The sequence below is a fragment of the Artemia sp. Qi Xiang Cuo genome, chromosome 2, assembly GCF_049724085.1.
Source record: "Artemia sp. Qi Xiang Cuo chromosome 2, ASM4972408v1, whole genome shotgun sequence".
Taxonomy (NCBI): Eukaryota; Metazoa; Arthropoda; class Branchiopoda; order Anostraca; family Artemiidae; genus Artemia; species Artemia sp. Qi Xiang Cuo.
Window position 1 is genome coordinate 81,608,388 of NC_142795.1, and position 12,427 is coordinate 81,620,814.

Consider the following 12,427-nt stretch of genomic DNA (forward strand, 5'->3'; position numbering starts at 1 on the left):
TGAAAAAACTTGTTTTTATATTTAATTTCTGATCGTTTTTTAAATAATGCTGGGAAATCCGGCGCCCCCTTCACGGAAATTTCTTTTCCCTCATGTAAAATCGTCCCCGTAAACTCCCCCCCCCACCACCCAAAAAATTCCCCCTTAAAACGTCTGTATACTTCCCAATAACCAATACTGTATGTAAAAAATGGGCAAAGTTCATAACTTGCAGCCCTTCCGCGGGGAACGTGGGAGATTAAGTCATCCTCAGAGACATAGTTATTAGATTTTTTGACTATGGTGAACAAAATAGCTATCTCAAAATTTTGATCCGGTGACTTTGGGAAAAGATTAGCGTGGGAGGGGGCCTAGCTGCCTCCAATTTTTTTGGTGACTTAAAAATGGCACTAGAACTTTTAATTTAAGTTCAAATGAGCCCTCTTGCGACAATCTAGGACCACTAGTGCGATACGATCACCACTGGGGAAAACAAACAACAACAAAAGAACCAATAAACACGCATCCGTGATCTTTCTCCTGGCAAAAAATAAAAAATTCCACATTTTTGCAGATAGGAGTTTGAAACCTTTACAGTAAGTTTCTCTGATACGTTAAACCTGATGGTGTGATTTTCATTAAGATTCTATGACTTTTAAAGGATGTTTTCTCCTTTTTTCGAAAATAAGGCAAATTTTCTCAGGCTCGTTACTTTTGATGGGCAATGCTAAACTTGATGAAACTTATATGTTTGAAATCAGCAAAAAAAAACGATTCTTTTTATGTATCTATTGGCATCAAAGTTCCGTTTTTTAGAGTTTCGGTTACTATTGAGCCGGGTCGCTCCTTACTTACAGTTTTTTTACCACCCACTGTTTGATTAAATAGAAAAAAAAAACAAGTTATTTTTAAACTGAAAGTAAGGAGCAACAATAAAAATTAAAACGAACAGAAATTATTACCTATATGACTTTTTGTTCCAATTATTTAAGAATGATTCCTGAAGTAAAAGGGCCGTTCAATTAGAATAATTCGCTTTTTTAAATATTCTAAAAAAAAGTTTGGCGTAAAGAGCAAGGTTTTGCAGAGGGGACAACCCCCTCATATACGTAATAATTTCTGTTCGTTTTAAGTTTTGACGTTTTTCCTTATTTTCAGTTGAAAAAAAATTATTGAATTTCTGATCTTTTTTTAATAACGCCGGGAAATGTGGCTCCCCCTCCATGAAAAGTTCTCTTCCTCCACGAAAAGAAAGATCCCCCCTATTTATGCCTCCTCCGCCAGGCAAATCCTCCCTCCCCTAAAAAATTTTCTGTATATTTCCCAATACTACATGTAAACAATGGGGACATTTAATAGCTTGCAGTCCTTCCCCCGGGGACTGTGGGGGGTCAAGTCTTCCTCAAAGACACATTAATTAGATTTTTTGACTATGATGAACAAAATGGCAATCACAAAATTTTGATTGGTAGACTTTGAGGAAAAAGGGGCGTGAAAGGGGTCTAGCTGTCTTCCAATATTTTATGTCACATAAAAAGGATACTGGGACTTTTGATTTCCAATAAAATGAGCCCTCTCCCGATCTTCTAGGATTACTGGTTCAATATGATAACCCCTGGGTAAAACATACGAAAAAAGATAAATAAACACACATCCGTGATCTTTCTCCTGGCAAAAATTACAAAATTCCACATTTTTGTCTATAGGAACATGAAACTTCTACAATATAATTCTCTGATATACTGAGTTTGATGGTGTGATTTTCATTAAGATCACTCGGTATTTTGGGGATGTTTCGCCCTTTTTAAAGAATTGGGCAAATTTCTCAGGCTCGTAACTTTTGATGGCTCGTTAACTTGATGAATTTTGCATATTTCGAATTAGCATCAAAATTCGATTCTTTTGATGTATCTGTTGTTATCAAGACTTTGTTTCTTAGAGTTTCGGCTGCTATTGAGCCGCATCGGTCCCTACTTACAAGTAAGGAGCGTTTGATTCGAATTTGAAAATTTGAACAGCACATAAGTCTTGTGAGGGACGTAATAAAAATGAATTCGCTCAATTATAAACAACTATTGGCCAAGAAAGTTGTAAGTTTGCCGTCAGATTACGAAGACACTGGGTAGGATTGGAGCAAAGTGACAGAAGGACTCATAGAAGTCATGTATAAGACTTTCAAACAAGCCACCCCTCTAAAATCCATGTGGGGGGGGAGGGAGGGGAGCAGAAAATTAATTGGTGGACTACAGAACAAAGTCTAAAACCAAAGTTGATGCAAAGACCACTTCGAATGATTCCGAATTCATGCTTGGGAGGAATAAAACTCCTTAAGAACAAAACACGGAGGACAAAGAGGACCTGATAGAGCAATTTATTTGATAGTATGGAGTTAGACAAAATTAGTAAAATGCTACTAAAGGAAGTAGAAAAGAATCACCGGGGATATTTGACGAGTGCAGAGAGAGAAGACGGCACTTGGACAATGAACCTGAAAAAAATTCTAAATCACAAGTTTGAAATAAATGTAAACACCACAGAGGAAGTTAATCCTATGCCGACCTATAACAGTAACCTAAACCTAGGGCAGAGGTTGGCGTCCCAAATTGTAATTCAGGAAGCGTAAAAAAAAGCTATGGGTGGTTTTTGCCGTCTATATTCCCTGGAGAAAATAGGGTATATTCCATAATGCTCCAACGGGGTGGCAAAACTTAATACTTATTATATTATTATTGCCAAGAAAAGCCTCCCTTTTGGCTATGTTTTTTGGACATGCCTGAAACCAAGAGGTGTTTTTACATCTAGAACAGGACAAGAATATTATTTAAACATTTAGACATACAGAATGATCGCTTTAATATCTTTTCAATTGAAAGTGATGGAACGACTTATTTATTCATACTTGACAAGTAGCTCAGAGACCAAAAACATTGTTTCTGGAAAACAAATATGATTTGAAGAAGGAAACTCCACGAAAGCTTGAATACATCCGTTGGCGGGGTGAATTGAGGGTGGCATGTGGTGACTGAGCATATTCCTATATATAGAAGGTGCATTCGATAATTCTAATTTTGAAGCCACAGAGCTATGGAAGAAAGAAGAATAGATCAATGTGTTCAGAAACAGTATGCTCAGAATCCGAAAAGCAGTCTTAGAGGTGAAAAGAGTAAAAAAAAAAAAAAATCATTATATTTTTACAATGCATGCCTGCAGGGAGGGAGTAGCTCTCTCCTTATATATTGAATCATGTTTTGGGTAATCTACTGAGTCTACTAAAACAACAATCCGGATATATCCAGGCACATGTTAGTGATCTAGTTTCCCTATTGAAAGGGTACAAAATCACGTTAGAGATAGGACAGCCCATGCTGAATGAAATCCAAATAGGCTGTGGTAAAAAAGAGCATAAACTCTGTCTAGTTCCTGAAAAGAGCAAAGTACTTTTTTTTTAACAAAAAAACAAGGAAATGGCATAGTCCCTTCCCCATAGTTTGGGTTTACATAAATTTTCAAGAGCTGTATTCTAAATACGCTAGAAAAAATTCAAAAGTAAGAAATATGAACTTAAATTAAGATGAAATAACGAAATGCTTTTAAATTGATGAAAGTATATGAAACAAGGTCCTAACATCCCATAAACTTCATTTAAGCCGTGTTTCTTGTGATCTAGTATAAACCACATTGACGGACACGCTTATCACAAAATGTCAAAAACGAGAGACATTTCTGAAACGTATCTGGGATAGGAGTTTGTATCAGGGGCTGGGGCAAAATAAAAAAAAAAAAAAAAAACTCGAAAGTAAGGCGGACTATATGCAACATATGGGAACAATACAAGGAAAAAAAGTTATTTATTTCATAAAGTATTGATAATAAGACAAAAAAAAAAAAAAAAAAAAAAAATTAAAACAATAAGTTTTATTAAAGTCATGAGCGCAATAATTTAAAATTTAGCGCAAAAATTCAATAACCGCAAACACTTTGCACTTGCGGTTTGGATTTGCTTTCCAAGTCTAGCCAATTTTTCTCTTCTCATTAATAACGATCTGGCAGTTTTCCGACTGTTTCGAATAATGGGAATCAGCTATGGAAAGCTAAGCTTTCTTTCTTTTAAGCTTGCAAAGAAGGCCCTATTGTGGGCTTATATGGCTGTAAAAATTTTTGTCCTAGTACCGCTTGGTGCATCGTCTGTAATTTTATTTTAAGTAAAGCACTAGAAAGATAGTTTAACTTAAAACTTACCACCAGTAAAAGGGTAATAGAAATCCTGGTGCTCTGTAAACCAGTTATAAAATGGTCCTGTAAACTTACCAGTTGTAAAAGCACTGAAAAGATAGTTTTGCTAAAATTTACCACCAGTAAAGGAGTAATGGAAGGCCTTGTGCTCCGTAAACCAACTATAAAATCGTCCTGTAAACGTGCCAGCTGTGAAAGCGCTGAAAAGATAGTTTAACTAAAAGTTACCACCAGTAAAAGGGTAATAGAAAGCCTAGTGCTCCGTAAACCAACTATAAAATCCTCATGTAAACGTGCCAGCTGTAAAAGCAATGAAAAGATAGTTTAACTAAAAGTTTCCACCAGTAAAGGAGTAATAGAAAGCCTGGTGCTCTGTAAACCAACTATAAGATTCTCCTGTAAACGTGCCAGCTGTAAATGCACTGAAAAGATATTTTAACTAAAACTTACCACCAGTAAAATGGTAATAGAAAGCCTAGTGCTCCGTAAACCAACTATAATATCCTCATGTAAACGTGCCAACTGTAAAAGTAATGAAAAGATAGTTTAACTAAAACTTACCACCAGTAAAGGAGTAATAGAAAGCCTGGTGCTCCGTAAATCAGCTGTAAAATCCTCCAATCTTTTATAAAGAGAGCAATAATTCCGACGGAGCATGAGCCAATGCTGAAGAAAATACTTTGTATAAATGTAAGTTTCAATCGAATTTCACTTCCAACATACTCAGTTCCTGAAAAATTTCAAAAATTTGATACAACAGCAATAAGCATCATTGAAATAATAATCATAGCCTGTTCAATTGCGCTGCCAAAGTGAAGAGCAATATGGGCACAATGTATTATTATTTTCTTTTTTTAGACCAGGGAACTTCGTTTAGAAGGAGTTGCCGTAGAAACTTCTAAAGGGGCTTATTCAATTGGAAATTGAAGGGGCTAGTGCCCTTTTTTTTATAGTCAAAAGTGATTGAAGGGTAACCAGCTCTCCGACGCCCATCATTTCCTCAAACAAATCCAATCATAGTTTTGAGATAGCGATTTTGTTCAATGAAGTTGAAAGGTCCAGAAATTATGTCTTTGGGGATGAAAACTCCCCACAGTCCTCAGAGCAAGGGGTAAACCTTTAAGGAATAAACACCAGTAAATGCATATTAAACTGACAATCCACGGTCATATTTTTTCAGTAAAATGCAAATTATGTTCTGTTCTTGAGAGGACATAGGGGTCGTCAATCCTACTCATGTTAATTTTTGTTCATTTTGAGTTTGACTCGGTTATTTATTATAATTTCTGTTTGTTTTGAGTTTCATTTATTTATTGATGATGATTTGTGGTAGTTTTCCGCTTGGAAGGTTATTTGAATTTATTTCTGCTCATTTTGTCTTAGTGGAGCTCTTTACTTTTCTGTGAAAAACTCGTTTTGTGGAAAAAGTTTCTTAAATTAATTAAGAACTAAAAGAAGCAAAATTATACATTGACTAAGATTTGAGTCTGTATCGGATACTTTTTTTAAAAAAAAAAATGACAAAAACTGTCTTAGGTATTATATGTAAGATTTTCTAAAAATCAAATTACTCCATGCAGAGAAAAACCTGAAATTTATTTCAAAAGTTTCGAGTATTCCTAATTCAGCCAAAGGTCAGTTGGTTAATTTTTTTTAGAGGGGCCCTAACTAAGAAGAAGCCCTTAATGACTTCAGACCTTCCACAAATCACCTTTGACAGTGTGTTTTTCAACATATTTGCTATTTCAGAAGTTCATATTGTTCTTTTTTTCATAAATGGACCATTAAAGCAAGTTTTTTTCATAACTTGCTTTAAAAGAGACAAAACAGTAAATCCGCAGAAAAAAACAACAACTTATTTTCATGTCAGTCAGTACATTTCAGACTTTAGTGACTAATTCAGTAAGCATTGCGAAATCCAAACTAAATCTAAAAAAATCATTCATATTTTGTTAAACCAAACAAACAGGTATGTCACATATTCTCCTATATCAGTTTTATTTGGAAATTTGTGTCCTAGGCCTCCAGGCGTTGTAAATGTGAATGAAACGGTGATTTGTAGTTGGTTTTAACAACCAACTCCTGGATTTTAAGCCGAAGTTTTTGAGTCTATGAATGTTAGTGAGCAGACCAGAAAAACGTGACGAAGTCCCAATGGAAAGTAGTATGTTTTTGTTCTGAACTGTCGTATTACATGGAAGGATTCGTGATTTTCCAGTTCACTGGTTTGGCCTTCTGTGGAGGAATTCTGCCCTCAGTTAATGGGAGTTAATGGGAGGTATTGAAAGATTTTCTTAAGACTATATCCATATTTTCTGTTTTTGTATCCACTAAAGGCTACTCAAAGTATGACGGTACAAAATGGGGCATATCCTATTCGTTATAATCAAAAGAAACTGCATTGCCTCTGAAGCAGGACTATTATAAAGAAAACAAATTCTTGCATATGCCTGTCAAGCCCTGTTCCTAGAAGGGGAGGGGTGAAGAGATATAAGATTTTGAATAAATATTACTAGAGGTATATATTTTGGGGTTTTCGTGAAAAATGTAAAAAATATTACAAAAAGCCTTGCTTTCTGACCTCTGAAGGGAAAGCTACACCCTTCCTATTTGTTTTATGAATATTTTCAGCTTACTTCTTTAACTTGTGTGTTATTCTAGAAGGATCTAAATTGACTTACCGAGGACGTTGAGGAGCTGATACAATCCAATTACAGAGAATCCAGAAAAAAAGCGAAGGGCAAAAAACATTTCAGGATTAATCGAGAAAGCCGCAGCCGTTTGCACAGTGGCTGCTATTGCAACGACAACCATAAATGTTTTAAGTCTGCCGATTCTGAAAGGCAAATAACTCATCAAAAACAAGGTTTAAAAAAAAACTATTATGCACAAAGGGTTCCAATTTTGAGAGCAATTCAAGTCCTGCTCATAGATACTCGCAATTCGTGCAATTCTTAATTGACAGAGAGTCAGTAAATTCGGCTTTGTCGCTATAATTGCAACTCAAAAGCATGGACGTTTTTCATCACTAAGACTATACAATTCAAAAATTGAATAAAAATTGAAATTTCTTAATGGTGAGTATTTGTCTTTTACACTCATTCTAGTGTTTGGTGCAAGATGGTGATTCCTCAACTGCTGTAAGATTTAAGCATATAAAGATTGGCCAAGAAATTTTTGATTCATTAACAACAGAGCCGATATCTGTTGATGTTGTGCTGGAACACGGGAAAATTGGAATCACTTCGAACTTACATATTCAAAGCTTATTTTTTCAATATTTCTTCGACCAAGAGAAGGGAATGTAATATATTTTAGAAAAATCTTAAAATATCAAATATTTGAATTTGATTTTTTTACTGAATCAAGGAAATCGGGAAAATTTTTTAATGTTGAGGATTTGTCTTTTTCCCTGATTCTGGTGTTTGGTACAAGATGATGATTCCGATCATTAAAAACGCTCTTCCTGACGTACATCATGAGAGTAATAGTTGCTTTACAAATCCAAACTTTATTCCTTCTTGAAAATTCTGGCAGCCCAATCCATTATGATTTACTGCGTGATTTACTCAGACTTTTATCCTTTGAGAAGGATTATGTCGTCCAAATCTGGTAATTACTATTGAAACTGCTATCTAAATAATTATAAAAAGCGAGTATTCCTCTTAAATATTTTGCATCACGATGTATATAAATTACATAAAACACACAAATGAGCTAAATCTTGCCAAAATTCAAAACTTTGCCTAAATTTTGCCAAAATTTTTGCCAACATTCCTCAAAAGACTATGGTTTTTAAAAATTGCGCCTAGCCACAACCTTGACAAAAATTAAGAACAAAAGTAGCTAGAAGAAGCAGAATGGCCTTTTGCACTGCTATGAGAGAGAAACTTCGCCAGTGTTGAAACTGTCTCGCTGATCTTCAGTCCATATTTCACTATAAATTAATATGGAAGTGGGCTCGCTTGATCATTTGCCAGTGTAAAAAAGCCAAGCCTTCTTGCTAGTAATCAATTTGTGAAGAAACAAGACTTACAGTTTAAGTGTTTCTTAAAATTAATTAAAAAAAAATTTTCCACAAAATAAGTTTTCAAAGAAAAGTAAAGAACTCTATTAAACAAAAAAATGAGCAAAAAAAAAAAAATAATCTAAAAAGCGTGAAACTACCACAAATCAGCATCGATAAATAAATGAAACCCAGAACGAACAGAAATTACAATAAGTTGGGCTCAAAACCCCTATGCCTTCCCAAGGCCAGAACAAAATTTGCACTTTACTGAAAAAAAATATAATTTTTTTTTTACTTTTATAACTCTAATAAATCAAATAATATTAACATTTTGATTACTAAATATCAGTATATATATAATAAACTGACAATGCACAATCATTTGTATTCTTTTTTTCAGTAAAGTGCAAATTTTGTTCTGGTCTTGGGAAGGCATAGGGGTTTTGAGCCCAACTTATGTTAATTTCTGCTTGTTTTCAGTTTGACTCGGTTATTTATTGTAATTTCTGTTCGTTTTGGGTTTCATTTATTTATCGATGCTAATTTGTGGTAGTTTCACGTTTGGTAGATTATTTGATTTTATTTTTGCTAATTTTTTGTTTAATGGAGTTCTTTAATTTTCTTTGAAATACTTGTTTTGTGGAAAAAGTTTTTTTAATTTATTTTAGGAAACACTTAAACTGTAAGTCTTGTTTCTTCACAAATTGATGACTAGCAAGAAGGCTTGGATTTTTTACACTGGCAAATTGGGGGCGTGGAAGGGGTGTTAGTTGCCTTCCAATCACTTTCGACTATTAAAAAGTGCACTAGCCATTTCATTTTCCAATCGAATGATCCCTTTTTGAAGTTTCTACGACAACGTGTTCTAAAAGAACCTTATATGCCCTCAGGGCATAACTTACATCCCTTGCCCTGAGGGCTGTGGGGGATTGTAATGCTCAAAGACCCAATTTCCATAACTTAAAACTACGTTGAATAAAATGGTTATCTCGAAATTTTGACTGGATGTGTTTGGGGAAAAGGTGGGCTTCAGAGGCGGGTTAGTTGTCCTCCAATCACTTTCGACTATAAAAAAGGGCACAAGCCCTTTGAATTTCCAATCGATTGAGCTTTTTTTGAAGTTTTTACGACACCGCCTTCTATAAAAAGCTTATATGTCCCCATGGCATAACTTACAACCCTTGCCCTGAGGGCTGTGGGGGAGTGTCCTCCTTAAAAATATAATTTCTGTGTGGAAATCAACTACGCTGAACAAAATGGCTATCACAAAGTTTTTATCGGATGTGTTTCAGGAAATGGTGGGCGTGGAAGGGGTGTTAGTCGCCTTCCAATCTCTTTCGACTATTAAAAAGGGCACAAGCCACTCCAATTTACAATTGAATGAGCCCTTTTCGAAGTTTCTACGACAACTTCTTCGATATTAAGTGCCCTAAAGGAAAAAAAAATAATACATTGTGCCAACATCGTTCTCTTATGCCCCCAGGGCATAACTTACAACCCTTGCCCTGAGGGTTGTGGCGAAGTGTCTTCCTCAAAAACATATTTTCTATCTGGAAATCAACTACGCTGAACAAACTGGCTATCTCAAAATTTTGATTGGATGTTTTGGGGGGAATGAGGGGCGTGGGGGGGGGGCTGGTTGCCCTCCAATGACTTTCGACTATTAAAAAGGGCACTAGCCACTCCAATTTCCAATCGAATGAGCCCTTTTCAAAGTTTCCACGACAATTCCTTCGATACGAAGTGCCCTGGTATGAAAAAAAAATATATAATACATTGTGCCAACATCGTTCTTATATGCTCCAAGGGCATAACTGAAAACCCTTGCCCTGAGGGTTGTGGGGGAGTGTCCTCCTCAAAAACACATTTTCTATGTGGAAATCAAGTATGCTGAACAAAATGGCTATCTCAAAATTATGATTGGATGGGTTTGGGGGAATGATGGGCGGGGGGGGGGGGCTAGTTGCCCTTCAGTCACTTTCGACTCTTAAAAAGGACACTAGCCACTCAAATTTCCAATCGAATGAGCTCTTTTCGAAGTTTCTATGACAACTCCTTCGATATGAAGTGTCCTGGTATGAAAAAAAAAAAAAAAAAAAAATATAATGCATTGGGCCAACATCGTTCTTTACTTAGCCTATGATAATATTGTTAAATATTCGTTCATCCCTGTTTATTGGTGACGAACTTAATGTTATGATTAATTCGAAAACGTGCTTGAAAATAAAAATTAAGCCTGTGCAGATTCGATATTCTTGGTAGTAAAACGTGAAAGATTTTCCAGAAATGTTTTACTAATGAAGTCTTACTGACCTGATAGCCTTAGCTTAGTTTTGCTGAGAATTTAATATTAATAAAGTCAGCATTGATTCAAAGCCCTTGGTGATAGAGCTTAAAAGACTTTCATGGAAGCTTTTGACTTTTTGTAATTCTTGCCGTAGGGTAAGTGAAATAAAAATGTTACCAGCTTCAATATATTTTGTCAAATATGTGCTCATTAAGGAATTTTAACGTATGAAGGGGGTTGTGAGAGGTCGTGACATCAAAAAACTATTTTCAAAATACCATTGCGATGAGCAGCCCTAATTCTAGATTTTTCTTCTTTTCAGTGGATATGCTCTTTCCTCTTCCTCACCTTCTTTGGCAATGTCTATTTCGTGAATATAGTTTGTTTTGCTACAGCCGTAGATTGCGCGAAAGGAATCTTGGCAGAAACACTTGTTTTTCTTTTACAAATCAAATGTATGACCAATATGAAATTAAAGAATAAAGGACAAGTTTATTAATTACTATGTAAGATGCTCAATTTCAAACTCGAGTTTATATCTATCATTTTTCTTTTTGAGCATTCGGTACACCCTTTTATTGTATCCTTTGGTCTATTCCACCAGCAGTTCATCAAACTGTTCATGGTAACGAACTGTAAGTATGGAGCGACGCGTCTCGATAGTAACCAAAACTGCAAAAAACAGAATTTTTATACCAATAGCTATGAAATGTGAAAAAGAATTGGCTTAATATACTGATTCCAAATGTATCTGATTCATTAAGTTTAATTACGGATACCTTTTTTATTTCTTTGTTGTTTCTTCTTTTTTTTCAGTGGTGATCGTATCAACCCGATGGTCCTAGTATATCGGGCGAGGGTTCATTCGAACGGAAATTAATAATGTTCTAGTGCTTGTTTTAAGTGACCAAAGATATTGGAGGGCAACTAGGCCCCCTCCTACACCCCATTTTCCCCAAAATTGTCTGATCAAAACGTCTGTAACACAAGGGTTGTTTAATTAAGAACAATACGAAGCTTTTGTAAAAGAACTAAAATACTCTAGCTTGATAATTTGAGAAACAAAAATTCAATACCTGAAGTTAATCTGACAAGGTTACTCTGAACAGTTTTAAAAATTCTGTTGTATGGTAAGTTTTATTTTGTTTACATAAGAGGCTTCCTGAGGACGGCTCTTAGATATAAGGCCGAAATAATTTTAAGGTTTAAACAATTTCACAGTCTTAGGTAAATTTCCTGTTGTTTTACTTAATGTTGTTTTTATTCTCCACAAGTGAATGATCAGCAAGTGCATCCATTACAAGTGAATTTTCTATAATGATGGTCTTACATTGGCTGAGTAGAGCCATTACATAGGTCTTTGAAATATCAAGGACATCAAAATGAAATCAAAATAGAAATCTTTAAAAAAAACGCATCAAAGTTTGTTAATATGGAATATTGTTACTTTTTTAAGAGTTGGGCAAACATTTCAGGGGGGGGGGATACTTCACTTCATAGCATCTCGACTATTTTTATATTTTTCGTTTTTTTTTTCATTTTTTATCAAGCTTCTTGCTCTTGGCAATTGCTTTCAGTACACGTATGACATATATTTTGGAGCCATAAAATATTAACTCCTAAGAGGTGGAGGGGGAGGGGTCATTTGACAACTGCTTTAGGTGAACGTAGGACATATATTTTAGAGCCATGAAATATTAATTCCTAAGAAGTGGAGGGGAAGGGATCATGGTGTACTTGAAATAGTATTTAGGGCCTTAATTTGAACTGTAGATCTATTCTTGAAATTCATCTATTCCAGGAACTTGCCAAGTAAACAAAAAGCCACTTAACTGATCTTTTGGACTTCAAAATGCTCCTGGATTCAGTCATGAAAGACTAATTCTGGAACCTGGAGGCTTAACCTGAAGTTAATTTGA

General features: G+C 35.2%; 1 protein-coding gene across 1 annotated transcript in view; it reads right to left on the minus strand.

Moving 5' to 3' along the window:
• The window catches only part of LOC148955687 (organic cation transporter protein-like), an 83,985-nt gene that overhangs the window by 30,686 nt on the left and 40,872 nt on the right, over nt 1-12,427 (minus strand). Inside the window, exons 4-5 of the mRNA XM_089108303.1 lie at nt 6,894-7,048; nt 4,774-4,942 (exon numbers count right to left, since the gene is read on the minus strand). Coding sequence (XP_088964429.1) covers nt 4,774-4,942; nt 6,894-7,048 — 324 coding nt within the window. The remainder of the gene's footprint in view (nt 1-4,773; nt 4,943-6,893; nt 7,049-12,427) is intronic.